Source organism: Cherax quadricarinatus, chromosome 20 (assembly GCF_038502225.1).
Source record: "Cherax quadricarinatus isolate ZL_2023a chromosome 20, ASM3850222v1, whole genome shotgun sequence".
Classification (NCBI taxonomy): Eukaryota; Metazoa; Arthropoda; class Malacostraca; order Decapoda; family Parastacidae; genus Cherax; species Cherax quadricarinatus.
Genome location: NC_091311.1, coordinates 24,190,947 through 24,209,766, shown reverse-complemented (window position 1 = coordinate 24,209,766; position 18,820 = coordinate 24,190,947). Strand labels below are relative to the sequence as shown.

The 18,820-nt window shown below is 40.4% G+C and overlaps 1 protein-coding gene across 1 annotated transcript in view; it reads right to left on the bottom strand.

The window, feature by feature from the left end:
• Positions 1 to 18,820, bottom strand: part of LOC128703704 (ral GTPase-activating protein subunit alpha-1) — a 271,349-nt gene that overhangs the window by 158,623 nt on the left and 93,906 nt on the right. The window contains exon 8 of the mRNA XM_070086908.1: positions 11,766 to 11,940. Within this exon, the coding sequence (XP_069943009.1) occupies positions 11,766 to 11,940 (175 nt within the window). The remainder of the gene's footprint in view (positions 1 to 11,765; positions 11,941 to 18,820) is intronic.

Here is an 18,820-nt window from a genome sequence, read left to right as displayed (position 1 = left end):
AGGATAAATAAGTATACGTACAAGATATGATGCAGGGCGAAATGACAGTAGTTTGTTGGATTATGTATTGGTAGATAAAAGACTGTTGAGAAGACTTCAGGATGTACATGTTTATAGAGGGGCCACAGATATATCAGATCACTTTAACCCTTTGACTGTTTCCGACGTATAAATACGTCTTACGAGCCAATGTTTCTGACGTATTTATACGCACAAATTCTAGCGGCTTCAAATCGCGCGCCAAAGGCCTGGTAGGCCTACACGGGAGAGAATGGGTCTCAGTGGTCGGTGTGCACCCTGTGAAAAAAATCTGGGACCTAGCGGTGCATTGTGGGAACGCCATGTTGTCAGTCCATTTTCACCATGCCTCTCGGTAAGAAGTTCCTCACTCCTCGGCGGATTGGAGGTCTTTTGTTCCCAAGTGATAGCTCTAACAGCGATGAAAATGTCAGTGACAGTGAATTCAAGGGTTTTCAAGTGAGTGTTACCGAAAAAAGTGCCCAGGATAACGTAAATAGTGACGAAAACCCAGATGACCCACAACCTTCGACCTCTGGTGCTGTGCCGGCTTGTTCACATTCACCTTCGCCTGTACCAGGACGAAAGAGGAAACTATTTGGTCGTGTACAACACCCTGATGATAGCAGTGATAGTGATAGTGATTTCAAGGTCATTGAAAGCAGTTCTAGTGACAGTGAGAGTGAATATTCCCCAGTGAAGCGCCAGTATGTACGACGTAGCATGCGGTCTGGTAGTGTTTCATATGTTGTTCCAAGGGGAAGGAGAAACTCTGGGAGCACATCCCGTGGCCCAACACCACGACCTGATAGTGAAGATGACGATATTGTAACGATGGGTATGAATGGTGACAGTGAGGGAGGAGGCAGTGGTGGTGATAGTGAGGGTGGCACGGCCCATGTGGCACCATCACCGGGCCACGCTACTAGCCATGCGGCTGACTCAGCAGAACAACCAGCCTCACCCTACCCCACACTGCCACAACCTGCACCACCACAACCTGCACAGCCACAACCACGGTACAATATCCAGACCCCACCAGCAGACCGCATCTGGGATTGGCAGGACGGTGACGAGTTTGTTCCCAGTCCCCATGACTTTGATGAAACACAAAGTGGAATAAAGCCATCTTGTCCACTTGGGAACAATGCCAGTGAACTGGACTGCTTTGAGTTATTCTTCGATGAACCCCTGATGGACATCATTGTCAGGGAAACCAACACATACTGTGAATACACCATGGCAAATACAATTCTCTCACCAAAATCACGGCTACACAAGTGGAAGGAGACAACTGTGGCAGAGATGTACCTGTTTTTTGCCACAATAATGCTTATGCCACATGTGTATAAGCACACTGTCACCACATACTGGACAACAGATCGCCTGATTTCAACTCCAGGTTTTAGTGACATTATAGGTGTCAATCGTTTCCTGATACTGTTGCGTATGTTACACTTTTCAGACAAAACCAGGCCTGACAGAAGCGACAGGTTATATAAGATAAGAAATGTGTTTATGTACCTGAAACAAAAGTGCTGCATGTATTTTTATCCCTTCAGGAAGCTTGTTATTGATGAGTCCTTGATTTTATTCAAAGGAAGACTCTCATTCAAGCAATATATACCAAGCAAGAGGAAACGCTTTGGTATAAAGCTATTTGTACTGTGTGATTGCAGAAGTGGTCTTGTTTTAGATATTATTGTGTACACTGGCAGTAATACTTTGAGAGATACCATGAAGTTATTGGGTATCTCTGGTGATGTGGTTCGAACAATGATGGAACCATATCTTGGTAAGGGGCATATGTTATTTACTGATAACTGGTACACAAGCCCCTTACTCAGTGATTTCTTGCGAGTGAACTTGACAGACGTGTGTGGCACAGTGCGTGGTAATCGCAAACATATGCCAAGGTTCGACGCTGGCACTCGCAGAGGTGAGGTGCAAGCCTTTGCTGCCAATGACATCATGGCATTTCGGTGGCATGACAAACGTGATGTCACATTGTTGACATCAGTTCACACAAACGAAATGGTACCCAGTGGCAGGGACAACAGAGAGACCAATGAACCCATTCTAAAGCCTGCAGCTGTCATGGACTACAACCTCAATATGCGCTTAGTGGACAAATGTGACATGCAGATTGGGTTTGCAGACTGTGTACGCAAGAGTTATAAGTGGTATATCAAACTTTTTTTCCATCTTGTTGATATCTCTATGCTAAATGCTTATAACATATACAAGTTGAAGACCAACAAAACACCAAAATATGGTGAATTTTGCCTGTCAGTAATCAGACAAATAATTGCAAAGTACAAAGGAGCAACTCCTGCAATAGACCAGCGCCCACAGACGTCATCTCGTTTGAGGCCTGGTGATCACTACCCCATACAACTGCCTCCTACTACTGCCAAGAAAAATGCTCAGAAGAGGTGTTATGTATGTATGCATACCACAAAACGCCCACAAACACGCAGAGACACTCGTTTTATGTGTGAGGAGTGTGAAGTGCCCCTCTGCATATACCCATGTTTCAAAGAGTTCCACAAGCTGCAGCAGTTCTAGGAACGTGGTTAGTGACTGTACATATGTATATATATTATGGAACAATAGTAATAAACATTGTTTTGTATTGTTTGTTTGTGTAAACAAAGTGTATACACAAACTAATAGTGATAAAGTTTGTTCTGTTATTGTGTTGTAAATAATGAGTGTATATTTGAACAATGCACCTTACATTGGTCTCACAGGCCACATAAGTTACCTGGAAAAGAAAAATATTGAAAAATGCAAGAAACCTTTGAATTAGAGTAAATAAAAGAATACCGGGTGGGCGGCAGTCGCCGCTGTTGCCGTACGCACGTCAATTTCTGCAAACTTTGCGGCTCTATATCTCGGTAAGTACTGATGGCAAAAATTTTTTTTTAGGCTTAAAACACTAGTAAAAATATTCCTAACATTTTCATAAGAAAAAATAATTTTTTTTTTTTTCGAATATTTGGCGACATAGAATGACAGTTTCAGAGAAGGGCCTGAAACAGTCAAAGGGTTAAAGTTGTAGCTACACTGAGAGTAAAAGGCAGATGGGATACAAGGAGAATAGAAGCATCAGTACAGCTATTGGAGGATAGATGGGCTAATGAGAGCATAGGCAAAGGGGTCGAAGAGGTATGGGGTAGGTTTAAAAATGTAGTATTAGAGTGTTCTGCAGAAGTTTGTGGTTACAGGAAAGAGGGTGCGGGAGGGATGAGGAGTGATTGGTGGAATGATGATGTAAAGAGAGTAGTAAGGGAGAAAAAGTTAGCATATGAGTTTTTATAAAGTAAAAGTGATGCAAGGACGGAAGAGTATATGGTGAAAAAGAGAGAGGTTAAGAGAGTGGTGAAGCAATGTAAAAGGAGAGCAAATGAGAGAGTGGGTGATATGTCATCAACAAATTTTGTTGAAAATAAGAAAAAGTTTTGGAGTGAGATTAACAAGTTAAGAAAGCCTAGAGAACAAATGGATTTGTCAGTTAAAAATAGGAGAGGAAAGTTATTAAATGGAGAGTTAGAGGTATTGGGAAGATGGAGGGAATATTTTGAGGAATTGTTAAATGTTGATGAAGATAGGGAAGCTGTGATTTCGTGTATAGGGCAAGGAGGAATAACATCTTGTAGGAGTGAGGAAGAGCCAGTTGTGAGTGTGGGGGAAGTTCGTGAGGCAGCAGGTAAAAATGAAAGGGGGTAAGGCAGCTGGGATTGATGGGATAAAGATAGAAATGTTAAAAGCTGGTGGGGATATAGTTTTGGAGTGGTTGGTGCAATTATTTAACAAATGTATGGAAGAGGGTAAGGTACCTAGGGATTGGCAGAGAGCATGCATAGTTCCTTTGTATAAAGGCAAAGGGGACAAAAGAGTGCAAAAATTATAGGGGGATAAGTCTGTTGAGTATACCTGGTAAAGTGTATGGTACAGTTATTATTGAAAGAATTAAGAGTAAGACGGAGAATAGGATAGCAGATGAACAAGGAGGCTTTAGGAAAGGTAGGGGGTGTGTGGACCAGGTGTTTACAGTGAAACATATAAGTGAACAGTATTTAGATAAGGCTGAAGAGGTTTTTGTGGCATTTATGGATTTGGAAAAGGAGTATGACAGGGTGGATAGGGGGGCAATGTGGCAGATGTTGCAGGTGTATGGTGTAGGAGGTAGGTTACTGAAAGTAGTGAAGAGTTTTTACAAGGATAGTGAGGCTCAAGTTAGAGTATGTAGGAAAGAGGGAGATTATTTCCCAGTAAAAGTAGGCCTCAGACAAGGATGTGTGATGTCACCGTGGTTGTTTAATATATTTATAGACAGGGTTGTAAGAGAAGTAAATGCGAGGGTCTTGGCAAGAGGCGTGGAGTTAACCCTTTGACTGTTTCAGGCCCCTCTCTGAAACTGTCATTCTATGTCGCCAAATATTCAAAAAAAAAAAAAATTATTTTTTCTTATGAAAATGTTAAGATTATTTTTCTGAGTGTTTTAGTCCAAAAAAAAATTTTTGCCATTGGTACTTACCGAGATATAGAGCCGTGAAGTTTGCAGAAAATGAGCCGCGTATGGCAACAGCGGCGACTGCCGCTCACCCGGTAAACTTTAGTTTACTTGTAATTGAAGGTTTTTTGTTTTTTTCACTATTTTATTTTTTCACATAAATTATGTGGCCTATGAGACCAAAGTAAGGTGCAATGTATATATATACACTCGTTGTATACAACACAATAAGCACACAAACATAATTATCAATATATTGTTTACAAAACTTGTTTACAAAAACAAACAAACAAACAATCCTCCTCCTCCTCCTCCTTCTCCTCCTCCTCCTCCTCCTTCTCCTCCTCCTTCTCCTCCTCCTCCTCCTTCTCCTCCTCCTCCTCCTCCTCCTTCTCCTCCTCCTCCTCCTCCTTCTCCTCCTCCTCCTTCTCCTCCTCCTCCTTCTCCTCCTCCTCCTCCTCCTCCTCCTCCTCCTCCTTCTCCTCCTCCTTCTCCTCCTTCTCCTCCTCCTTCTCCTCCTCCTCCTCCTTCTCCTCCTCCTTCTCCTCCTTCTCCTCCTCCTTCTCCTCCTCCTTCTCCTCCTCCTCCTCCACCTCCTCCTCCTCCTCCTCCTCCTTCTCCTCCTCCTCCTCCTCCTCCTCCTCCTCCTCCTCCTCCTTCTCCTCCTCCTCCTCCTCCTTCTCCTCCTCCTCCTCCTTCTTCTCCTCCTCCTCCTCCTTCTCCTCCTCCTCCTTCTCCTCCTCCTCCTCCTCCTCCTTCTCCTCCTCCTCCTCCTTCTCCTCCTCCTCCTTCTCCTCCTCCTCCTTCTCCTCCTCCTCCTTCTCCTCCTCCTCCTTCTCCTCCTTCTCCTTCTCCTTCTCCTCCTTCTCCTTCTCCTCCTTCTCCTTCTCCTCCTCCTCCTCCTCCTCCTCCTCCTCCTCCTCCTCCTCCTCCTTCTCCTCCTCCTTGTCTTGTGTGCGAGTGTGTGGCTTATAATTGTTTTGAGTCAGAAGTCGGCAGCTGTCAAAGTGACATATTGTCTCATTAGTCACTACCCCTACCGCCTGTCAAAACAATGGGGTCGGATGCTGCTTCCCCTCCTCCATTCTATCTAATTATCTTTCTCCCTCATTCTATATCTTTCAATCTGTCTCTCTTTCTATCTGTCTGCCTATCTCTGTCTCACAGGTACACATAAATACAAGTATACATAGTGTAAATTACCTAGGATAACCCAAGAAATCCAGACAAAGTGCTATACTCTGCTTGAAGATGTGAGTAAACGTGATGACACAGTCTTGTGGCTCTCTCTGAGACAGAGAGCTAGATGGACAGACAGGGAGCTTGACAGACAGACAAATGTTTGTGTACCAGCAAAAACAAAGGGAGGGCGATGGTCATGTAATATTACCCTCCTTTACGCTCATCAAAGTCAGCTCTTATCAGATGTTATCTCCCCTTATCTTGTCACTGTCATGGGGTGGACTTTTTTTTTTTCTTGCTTCAAGGGAACAATATTATTACATCTTCTTCTTCCTCCTCCTCCTCCTCCTCCTCCTCCTCTTCCTTCCCTCCTCCTCCTCCTCCTCCTCCTCCTCTTCGTCCCCTCCTCCTCCTCCATTGCTTTTGGTCTCAAACTCCTCCAAATCATGAAATTGATCTTCACTGACACTTCCATCTGTGTTAGAGCATCACTTGGGAAGAGAAGAGTCCCAGATTTGCTGGGGAATCACATATTTCTTACCGCTAGACATGCTGAAAAAGGACAACTGAAATGGCATTCCCACAATGCACCACTGGCTCCCCGATTTTTTTTATATGGTGCACACTGACCATGGAGACCCATTCTCTCACATGTGGGCCTACCAGCTTTCTCCTGCTTGATTTGAAGCTGCTAGAATTTATGCGTATAAATACGTCAGAAACATTGGCTCGTAAGACGTATTTATACGTCGGAAACAGTCAAAGGGTTAAAAGATAAAGAATCACACATAAAGTGGGAGTTGTCACAGTTGCTCTTTGCTGATGACACTGTGCTCCTGGGAGATTCTGAAGAGAAGTTGCAGAGGTTGGTGGATGAATTTGGTAGGGTATGCAAAAGAAGAAAATTAAAAGTGAATACAGGAAAGAGTAAGGTTATGAGGATAACAAAAAGATTAGGTGATGAAAGATTGGATATCAGATTGGAGGGAGAGAGTATAGAGGAGGTGAATGTATTCAGATATTTGGGAGTGGACGTGTCAGCGGATGGGTCTATGAAAGATGAGGTGAATCATAGAATTGATGAGGGGAAAAGGGTGAGCGGTGCACTTAGGAGTCTGTGGAGACAAAGAACTTTGTCCTTGGAGGCAAAGAGGGGAATGTATGAGAGTATAGTTTTACCAATGCTCTTTTATGGGAGTGAAGCATGGGTGATGAATGTTGCAGCGAGGAGAAGGCTGGAGGCAGTGGAGATGTCATGTCTGAGGGCTATGTGTGGTGTGAATATAATGCAGAGAATTCGTAGTTTGGAAGTTAGGAGGAGGTGCGGGATTACCAAAACTGTTGTCCAGAGGGCTGAGGAAGGGTTGTTGAGGTGGTTCGGACATGTAGAGAGAATGGAGCGAAACAGAATGACTTCAAGAGTGTATCAGTCTGTAGTGGAAGGAAGGCGGAGTAGGGGTCGGCCTAGGAAAGGTTGGAGGGAGGGGGTAAAGGAGGTTTTGTGTGCGAGGGGCTTGGACTTCCACCGGGCATGCATGAGCGTGTTTGATAGGAGTGAATGGAGACAAATGGTTTTTAATACCTGACGTGCTGTTGGAGTGTGAGCAAAGTAACATTTATGAAGGGATTCTGGGAAACCAGCAGGCCGGACTTGAGTCCTGGAGACGGGAAGTACAGTGCCTGCACTCTGAAGGAGGGGTGTTAATGTCGCAGTTTAAAAACTGTAGTGTATAGCACCCTTCTGGCAAGACAGTGATGAAGTGAATGATGGTGAAAGTTTTTCTTTTTTGGGCCACCCTGCCTAGGTGGGAATCGGCCAGTGTGTTAATAATAAAAAAAAAAATAATAATATATGCTTCAATGTAAACACTTGATCTACACATCCCCTACCCACCCTAAAACCTCCTTGCTCATCCGCAACCCTACATTCTGTCTTACCTCTAATTCTTTCAATAATAACCCTACTGTACACTTTTCCTGGTATACTCAGTAAACTTATTCCTCTATAATTTTTACAATCTCTCTTATCCCCTTCCCTTTATATAAAGGGACTATACACGCTCTCCGCCAATCCCTAGGTACCTTCCCCTCTTTCATACATTTATTAAATAAAAATACCAACCACTCCAACACTATGTCCCCCCTGCTTTTAACATTTTTTTCATGATCCCTTCAGTTCCAGCTGCATTACCCCCTTTCATTCTACGTAATGTCTCATGAATCTCCCCCACACTCACATCCTGCTCTTCACTCCTAAAAGATGATATACCTCTCTGGCCAGTGCATGAAATTACCGCCTCCCTTTCTTCGTCGACATTTAAAAGTTCCTCAAAGTATTCTCGCCATCTACCCAAAACCTTCATCTCCCCATCTACTAACTCCCCTTCTCTGTTTTTAACTGATAAATCCATTTGTTCCCTAGGCTTTCTTAACTTGTTTAACTTACTCAAAATTTTTTTTCTTATTTTCATTAAAGTTCCTTGACAGTACCTCTCCCACTCTATCATCCGCTCTCCTTTTGCACTCCCTCACCACTCTCTTCACCTTTCTTTCACTCTCCATATACTCTACTCTTCTTATAACACTTCTGCTTTGTAAAAACCTCTCATAAGCTAACTTTTTTCTCTTTTATCATACCCTTTACTTCATCATTCCACCAATCACTCCTCTTTCCTTCTGCCCCCACCCTCCTATAACCACAAACTTCTGCCCCACATTCTAATACTGCATTTTTAAAACTATTCCAACCCTCTTCAACCCCCCACTACTCATACCTGCCCCAGCCCACCTTTCTGCCAATAGTTGCTTATATTTCACCCGAACTTCCTCCTCCCTTAGTTTATACACTTTCACCTCCCTCTTACTTGTTGTTGCCACCTTCCTCTTATCCCATCTACCTCTTACTCTAACTGTAGCTACAACTAGATAATGATCCGATATATCAGTTGCCCCTTTATAAGCGTGTACATCCTGGAGCCTACCCATCAACCTTTTATCCACCAATACATAATCTAACAAACTACTTTCACTACGTGCTACATCATACCTTGTATATTTATTTATCCTCTTTTTCATAAAATATGTATTACTTTTTACCAAACCTCTTTCTACACATAACTAAATTAACCCTTTCAGGGTCCGTCCCGTAGATCTATGGCTTTATGTTCAGGGTCCAAACCGTAGATCTACGCCATGAGCTCAGCTCACTCTGATAAACTGTGAGTGGTACATTTGGGCCTAGATATGAGAGAATACATCTATGTGGCATGTGTGCACCACATAAAACAGATCCTGCAGCACACTGTGTATAATGAGAGAAAAAAAATTAAATCATGATTTTTCGATTAAAACAGCAACTTTGCAGTGTTTTTTCGTATGTTTTTTATAGTTGTATTTGCGATTTCTTGGTCTCATTTGATAGAATGGAAGACATATTACAGAAATAGAGATGATTTTGATTGGTTTTAGCACTGGAAATGGCTTGAAACTGAGCTCAAAGTAGCAGAAATGTTAAATTTTTGCCGATATTCAAGAGTAAACAAACGACCTCACACGTCTAATACACGTCAGCTGGTGGGTCTAATATACATTCACAAATATGGTGATGATATTTATACAATTATTACAGTATTGCATAACAGTAAATCTTCTATTTTTTGGTGTGAATAAAAATTCATTATGTGAATAAAAAATCAAAATGGAATTTATTTGTAAAGCCTCAAAACATAACTAATGAACAGAGGAAATGTTAGTTTAGTGCCAGGAATGCCTACATTGTTCATTCTGGACCCTATTTTGAAATTGGAATATTTTGAACTTTGTGTTAAATTGGCCAAATTAACAATTTCCGATCACTTTATTTTGTAGTTGAAACAGTTGACTTGGCGATTTCTTGTGCTCAATCGATAGAATAGAAGTAATACTAGTGAAATAGCTAAGAATTTGGTTGATTGGAATAATGTAATTGGCCTAAAATGGGAGTCAAAGTCGGCAAAATCGCCGATTCGTAAATATCGCTGACACATCAAAATTTGCGAGAGCATAATTTCGTCAATTTTCCACCAAATTTCGTACTTTTTGTTTTATTACCTTCACAAAAAGATTCTCTACGATTTCATAAGAAAAGATAACAAATTTTTTTTTTGAAAATTCTTGGACACTGGTGCGTGACTCCAGATTTGGGCCTTGGACCCTGAAAGGGTTAAAGGCTCCCCATTTTCATTTACCCTGGCACCCCAAATTTACCTACTACTCCCTCCACAACATTTTTCCCCACTTCAGCATTAAAATCCCCAACCACAAGTACTCTCACACTTGGTTCAAAACTCCCCACGCAATTGCTCAACATTTCCCAAAATCTCTCTCTCTCCTCTATACTTTCCTCTTCCCCAGGTGCATAAACACTTACTATAACCTACTTCTCACATCCAACCTTTATTTTACTCCACATAATCCTTGAATTAATACATTTACAGTCCCTCTTTTCCTGCCATAGCTTATCCTTCAACATTATTGCTACTCCTTCTTTAGCTCTAACTCTATTAGAAACCCCTGACCTAATCCCACTTATTCCTCTCCACTGAAACTCACCCACCCCCTTCAGCTTTGCTTCACTTAAAACCAGGATATCCATCTTCTTCTCTTTCATAACATCCACAATCATCTCTTTCTTATCTGCACAACATCCACGCACATTCAAACTTCCTACTTTGACAATTTTCTTCTTATTCTTTTTAGTAATTTTTACAGGAAAATGGGTTACTAGCCCATTGTTCCCGGCATTTTAGTTGACTTTTACAACACGCATGGCTTACGGAGGAAAGATTCTTATTCCACTTCCCCATGGATATAAAAGGAAAAGTAATTAGAACAAGAACTAAGATAAAATCAAAGAAAACTCAGATGAGTGTGTATAAATAAATGTGTACATATATGTTTAGTGTGACCTAAGTGTAAGTAGAAGTAGCAAGACGTACCTATAATCTTGCATGTTTATGAGACAGACAAAAGACACCAGCAATCCTACCATCATATACAGAACATTAAACTCCACTGTAAACCTTCCCCTAAAACTACCCCTTGACAGTTACAACAGAATGCACAGCCACAATACAAGGCATAAGGCACTCTTCAACATCCCTCGAGTCAGTCTCTCACTATGCAAGAACGCTATGCACATAAAGGGCCCGAAGATCTGGAACTCGCTACTGGAACAGGTCAAGGATCCCCCGACAGTTTATAAATTTAGGACTTTGCTAAAAAATCATCTTATCTCTCAATATTAACCAAATCAGCCAAAACATCTGCTAATTAGTTTTATTATGTGACCTCCTGGCTTTTAATTCTGCCAATCCATAAAATATTACCACCTACACCATTACTTTTAAGGTAGATTTTGTGTGCAATTTCAAGATTATTTTACCAAGCCCTACTCCACCTTACTACCTCTCACTTGTATTAAGTTTAAATATGACTGTAAAACAGTTAACCACTACTTCTTGTCTAGTTTTAAGTATAGTTACTATGTTCTATTATCTTATCCAGTTTTAATTAGTTGCTATGTATTAGGATTAATTTGCCCAAAATGCCTCAGCCTGATAGTGGCTATCTTTGTACATAGCAAATCAAAATTGTAATTACACACTTTAACCTTTGCAATGAAATAAATTTTACTTTACTTTACAAAAAGAAAATTGGTTGGGAAGAATTTGTTTGATACTTGAACGGATTGGCACTCGAACAGCCTTCTGGAATGAATTAAGCTTGAGTATCGAGGTTCCACTGTATATATAAAATATGAAATAACTTTCAAACACTTGAAATTTTGGAAAGTTTCCAGACATAATGGAGAGTTGTGCTCACGGAGAACGTAAACAAACCGGGTGACCCCGCAGTGACCATATTAGAAAGTCAGGTGGGGAGCCATATAGAGACTCTTGGTCATAATTTGAAATGTCTGTTGTAGCGGAATGCCATAAGGTGAAACGTTGTAAAGCGAGACCCTGCTGTATACAAAGGCATACATGTGAAACAATTTAATGCTTACATTCATCTGTATCCAGTCCTTGTACGTAAATATGACGGTCTTCATGATTGCCGCATAGCGGAAACTGAGACACAAAGCTTGGCGAAATAATTCATGGATGAAGTTGATGTTCTCCCGAGATGAGAAGAAGATGTCACGAACCATCATTCCATCTTCATTTGAACTACCTTCATCACTGAAAATTATTAAACAAATAATTTGATAGCAGTTTTTTATGAATTAAGATTAATGTGTGGTATGAATGAAATAGGAAAATAAAGAGTGAAATTAAAATTCTAAATTCAAAATTTTTATTTCTTTGCATAGTATACAATGTATAGCTTACATGTAATAAAATACTGTGAAGCACAAAGGCAGCCAATAGCATGCATGAGCATTTTGGGTAAATTAATGTTAATGCTTACAGACTACTTAAAACTAGATATAGGTTACTAAGTGGTGAATTTTAATTATGTATTATTATAAAAAGGAGGTAGAATTTTTTGTTATAATTAATATAATTTATAGTAGGGGGGTAGGAAAAAAAATAAAAAAGTACAGTTTATAACAGAACAATTTTAAGTGTGTATTACTAATTTAAAATGATTTAGTGATCTTAAGTTAACACTTAGGTCACACTACACATACATGTACACGTTTATTTATACACACTCATCTGAGTTTTCTTTGATTTTATCTTAATAGTTCTTGGTCTTATTACTTTTCCTTTTATATCCATGGGGAAGTGGAATAAGAATCTTTCCTCCGTAAGCCATGCGTGTTTGTGTTGTAAAAGTCAACTAAAATGCCGGGAACAATGGGCTAGTAACCCATTTTCCTGTAAAGATTACTAAAAAGAATAAGAAGAAGAAAATTGTCAAAGTGGGAAGTCTGAAAGTGCGTGGATGTTGTGCAAATGATAAGAAAGAGATGATTGTGGATGTTATGAATGAGAAGAAGCTGGATGTCCTGGCTTTAAGTGAAACGAAGCTGAAGGGGGTGGGAGAGTTTCAATGGAGAGGAATAAATGGGATTAGGTCAGGGGTTTCAAATAGAGTTAGAGCTAAAGAAGGAGTAGCAATAATGTTGAAGGATAAACTATGGCAGGAAAAGAGGGACTATAAATGTATTAATTCAAGGATTATGTGGAGTAAAATAAAGATTGGATGTGAAAAGTGGGTTATAGTAAGCGTGTATGCACCTGGAGAAGAAAGAAGTGTAGAGGAGAGAGAGAGATTTTGGGAAATGTTGAGTGAATGCGTGAGGAGTTTTGAATCAAGTGTGAGAGTAACGGTGGTTGGGGATTTCAATGCTAAAGTGGGTAAAAATGTTATGTAGGTAAATTTGGGGTGCCAGGGGTAAATGTAAATGGGGAGCCTTTAATTGAGCTATGTGTAGAAAGAGATTTGGTAATAAGTAATACATATTTTATGAAAAAGAGGATAAATAAATATACAAGGTATGAGGTAGCACGTAATGAAAGTAGTTTGTTAGATTATGTATTGGTGGATAAAAGGTTGATGGGTAGGCTCCAGGATGTACATGTTTATAGAGGGACAACTGATATATCGGATCATTATTTAGTTGTAGCTACAGTTAGAGTAAGAGGTAGATGGGAAAAGAGGAAGGTGGCAACAACAAGTAAGAGGGAGGTGAAACTGTATAAACTAAGGGAGGAGGAAGTTCGGGGGAGATATAAGCGACTGTTGGCAGAAAGGTGGGCTAGTGCAAAGATGAGTAGTGGGGGGGTTGAAGAGGGTTGGAATAGTTTTAAAAATGCAGTATTAGAATGTGGGGCAGAAGTTTGTGGTTATAGGAGGGTGGGGGCAGGTGGAAAGAGGAGTGATTGGTGGAATGATGAAGTAAAGGGTGTGATAAAAGAGAAAAAGTTAGCTTATGAGAGGTTTTTACAAAGCAGAAGTGTTATAAGAAAAGCAGAGTATATGGACAGTAAAAGAAAGGTGAAGAGAGTGGTGAGAGAATGCAAAAGGAGAGCAGATGATAGAGTGGGAGAGGCACTGTCAAAAAATTTTAATGAAAATAAGAAAAAATTTTGGAGTGAATTAAACAAGTTAAGAAAGCCTAGGGAAAGTATGGATTTGTCAGTTAAAAACAGAGTAGGGGAGTTAGAAGATGGGGAGAGGGAGGTATTAGGTAGATGGCGAGAATATTTTGAGGAACTTTTAAATGTTGAGGAAGAAAGGGAGGTGGTAATTTCATGTACTGGTCAGGGAGGTATACCATCTTTTAGGAGTGAAGAAGAGCAGAATGTAAGTGTGGGGGAGGTACGTGAGGCATTACACAGAATGAAAGGGGTAAAGCAGCTGGAACTGATGGGATCATGACAGAAATGTTAAAAGCAGGGGGGGATATAGTGTTGTAGTGTTTGGTACTTTTGTTTAATAAATGTATGAAAGAGGGGAAGGTACCTAGGGATTGGCAGAGAGCATGTAGTCCCTTTATATAAAGGGAAAGGGAACAAAAGAGATTGTAAAAATTATAGAGGAATAAGTTTATTGAGTATACCAGGAAAAGTATACGGTAGGGTTATAATTGAAAGAATTAGAGGTAAGACAGAATGTAGGATTGCGGATGAGCAAGGAGGTTTCAGTGGGTAGGGGATGTGTAGATAAAGTGTTTACATTGAAGCATATATGTGAACAGTATTTAGATAAAGGTAGGGAAGTTTTTATTGCATTTATGGATTTACAAAAGGCATATGATAGAGTGGATAGAGGAGCAATGTGGCAGATGTTGCAAGTATATGGGATAGGTGGTAAGTTACTAAATGCTGTAAAGAGTTTTTATGAGGATAGTGAGGCTCAGGTTAGGGTGTGTAGAAGAAAGGGAAAATATTTCCCAGTAAAAGTAGGTCTTAGATAGGGACGTGTAATGTCACCATGGTTGTTTAATATATATTTATAGATGGGGTTGTAAAAGAAGTAAATGCTAGGGTGTTCGGGAGAGGGGTGGGGTTAAATTATGGGGAATCAAATTCAAAATGGGAATTGACACAGTTACTTTTTGCTGATGATACTGTGCTTATGGGAGATTCTAAAGAAAAATTGCAAAGGTTAGTGGATGAGTTTGAGAATGTGTGTAAAGGTAGAAAGTTGAAAGTGAACATAGAAAAGAGTAAGGTGATGAGGGTATCAAATGATTTAGATAAAAAAAAAATTGGATATCAAATTGGGGAGGAGGAGTATGGAAGAAGTGAACGTTTTCAGATACTTGGGAGTTGACGTGTCGGCGGATGGATTTATGAAGGATGAGGTTAATCACAGAATTGATGAGGGAAAAAAGGTGAGTGGTGCGTTGAGGTATATGTGGAGTCAAAAAACGTTATCTATGGAGGCAAAGAAGGGAATGTATGAAAGTATAGTTGTACCAACACTCTTATATGGATGTGAAGCTTGGGTGGTAAATGCAGCAGCGAGGAGACGGTTGGAGGCAGTGGAGATGTCCTGTCTAAGGGCAATGTGTGGTGTAAATATTATGCAGAAAATTTGGAGTGTGGAAATTAGGAGAAGGTGTGGAGTTAATAAAAGCATTAGTCAGAGGGCAGAAGAGGGGTTGTTGAGGTGGTTTGGTCATTTAGAGAGAATGGATCAAAGTAGAATGACATGGAAAGCATATAAATCTATAGGGGAAGGAAGGAGGGGTAGAGGTTGTCCTCGAAAGGGTTGGAAATAGGGGGTAAAGGAGGTTTTGTGGGCGAGGGGCTTGGACTTCCAGCAAGCGTGCATGAGCGTGTTAGATAGGAGTGAATGGAGACGAATGATACTTGGGACCTGATGATCTGTTGGAGTCATATAGTCGGACTTGAGTCCTGGAAATGGGAAGTACAATGCCTGCACTTTAAAGGAGGGGTTTGGGATATTGGCAGTTTGGAGGGATATGTTGTGTATCTTTATACGTATATGCTTCTAAACTGTTGTATTCTGGGCACCTCTGCAAAAACAGTGATAATGTGTGAGTGTGGTGAAAGTGTTGAATGATGATGAAAGTATTTTCTTTTTGGGGATTTTCTTTCTTTTTTGGGTCACCCTGCCTCAGTGGGAGTAGGCCGACTTGTTGAAAAAAAAAAAAAAAAGTCTGTTGAGTATACCTGGTAAAGTGTATGGTACAGTTATTATTGAAAGAATTAAGAGTAAGACGGAGAATAGGATAGCAGATGAACAAGGAGGCTTTAGGAAAGGTAGGGGGTGTGTGGACCAGGTGTTTACAGTGAAACATATAAGTGAACAGTATTTAGATAAGGCTAAAGAGGTCTTTGTGGCATTTATGGATTTTGAAAAGGCGTATGACAGGGTGGATAGGGGGGAAATGTGGCAGATGTTGCAGGAGTATGGTGTAGGAGGTAGGTTACTAAAAGCAGTGAAGAGTTTTTACGAGGATAGTGAGGCTCAAGTTAGAGTATGTAGGAAAGAGGGAAATTATTTCCCAGTAAAAGTAGGCCTTAGATAAGGATGTGTGATGTCACCATTGTTGTTTAATATATTTATAGATGAGGTTGTAAGAGAAGTAAATGCGAGGGTCTTGGCAAGAGGCGTGGAGTTAAAAGATAAAGAATCACACACAAAGTGGGAGTTGTCACAGTTGCTCTTTGCTGATGACACTGTGCTCTTGGGAGATTCTGAAGAGAAGTTGCAGAGATTGGTGGATGAATTTGGTAGGGTGTGCAAAAGAAGAAAATTAAAAGTGAATACAGGAAAGAGTAAGGTTATGAGGATAACAAAAAGATTAGGTGATGAAAGATTGGATATCAGATTGGAGGGAGAGAGTATGGAGGAGGTGAATGTATTCAGATATTTGGGAGTGGACGTGTCAGCGGATGGGTCTATGAAAGATGAGGTGAATCATAGAACTGCTGAGGGGAAAAGCCTGAGTGGTGCACTTAGGAGTCTGTGGAGACAAAGAACTTTGTCCTTGGAGGCAAAGAGGGGAATGTATGAGAGTATAGTTTTACCAAATGCTCTTATATGGGTGTGAAGCATGGGTGATGAATGTTGCAGCAAGGAGAAGGCTGGAGGCAGTGGAGATGTCATGTCTGAGGGCAATGTGTGGAGTGAATATAATGCAGAGAATTCGTAGTTTGGAAGTTAGGAGGAGGTGCAGGATTACCAAAACTGTTGCCCAGAGGGCTGAGGAAGGGTTGTTGAGGTGGTTCGGACATGTAGAGAGAATGGAGTGAAACAGAGTGACTTCAAGAGTGTATCAGTCTGTAGTGGAAGGAAGGCGGGGTAGGGGTCGGCCTAGGAAAGGTTGGAGGGAGGGGGTAAAGGAGGTTTTGTGTGTGAGGGGCTTGGACTTTCAGCAGGCATGCGTGAGCGTGTTTGATAGGAGTGAATGGAGACAAATGGTTTTTAATACTTGACGTGCTGTTGGAGTGTGAGCAAAGTAACATTTATGAAGGGGTTCAGGGAAACCGGCAGGCCGGACTTGAGTCCTGGAGATGGGAAGTACAGTGCCTGCACTCTGAAGGAGGGTTGTTAATGTTGCAGTTTAAAAACTGTAGTGTAAAGCACCCTTCTGGCAAGAGAGTGATGGAGTGAATGATGGTGAAAGTTTTTCTTTTTAGGGCCACCCTGCCTTGGTGGTAATCGGCCAGTGTACTAATAAAAAAAATTAACACATTCATCAATATCGAAGTTGTCTGCTAGCTCGTTTTGCCAGTCAACGTCACTAAATGCTGAAGTCAAGTTATTAACAAATGACTCATCATGTAGTCGGAATGTGATATTAGTTGTGTCCTGGGGCACTTTACACAAGTTGGTTATGAGAAAAATGGGATAGTGGTGAGTGGTGTTATCTGTGATTATGCCTGCTTTTAACCCTTAAACTGTCCAAACATAGATCTACGTTTGCATGCGTAGTGCTCCGAACGTAGATCAACATTTTTTTTTTTACATAAGAAACAATGTAAAATTGGAAGTAGATCTACGTTCGGAGTGCTATGCGCGCAAACGTAGATCTATGATTGGACAGTTTAAGGGTTAGTGGGGTTATAGTGTTTGTCCAGATACGGTTTAGTAATGAGTCATTTGTGTCAGTGATTCTTGTAGGTTTTGTTGTTGTTGGTAGAAGCAAGCAGCTGCTCATAGTATTTGTGAATTCAGTCACTTGTATGTCATGGTCATGGATGAGATTTATGTTGAAGTCCCCTGCAAGTATTAGGTGGTTTGTTCATTTCAGTGCTAGTTATTATGTTTCTTAGTTTGTCACTAAAAGAGTAAATATTGGAGTGAAGAACTCTATAAACTGCTCCAACTGTTAGAGGTTTAGTAAGGTCTTCGGACTCAAATTTAGCGAAGGTATATTCACCATGCTCATCCCTTGTGCAAGTAGAATTTATATACACTAGTTCATCATAGTATATAGCTGTTCCACCTCTTAATTGATCTCGCCTACAACTGTGCATGGCTGTGTAGCCAGGCATGGAACAGATGTTTGTAACATCATGTTTTAGCCATGTTTCAGTGAGAGTAATGATAGACATACTGACATTTAGAGAATTCAGTAGTGCTTGGAGGTCATCATTGTGCTTGCTTAGTGATCTGACATTATAATTGAATATTGTTATGTTATTGTTGGCACTGAGTAGTGTCTTAGCCTGACTAGCAGTGCAATAAAGGCAATTGTTGTTAGGATCTTGTGTGTCATTTAATACAAGGTTAATGTCAGGATCGATGTCTGCAATCATATGACTAATGCAAGTCTAACAATGTATAAATAGTATAAAGATAACTGTTAATATTGCACAGGAGGTGATATGAGAGCTTTTACACGCTGTACAAAGTGTAGGTAGCAGAAGAACTATTCTACAGATTGCACAGATACTAAACAAGTAATAATAATACAAAAAAATGTGAAGTTAAAAGATAGTAAAAAAAAGGTCTTAAATAAAATTTAAATAGTAAGATTTGACTTAAAGCACAAAATTTAGGCAAGTAATAACACCATAAACAAACTGTATGATTAGTAATATAAAAAATGAACTATTAAGACTAGGTATATCAATAATACCTGTTACGCAGTGACATGCAGAAAAAATATTTTATATAACATAGTTTCGG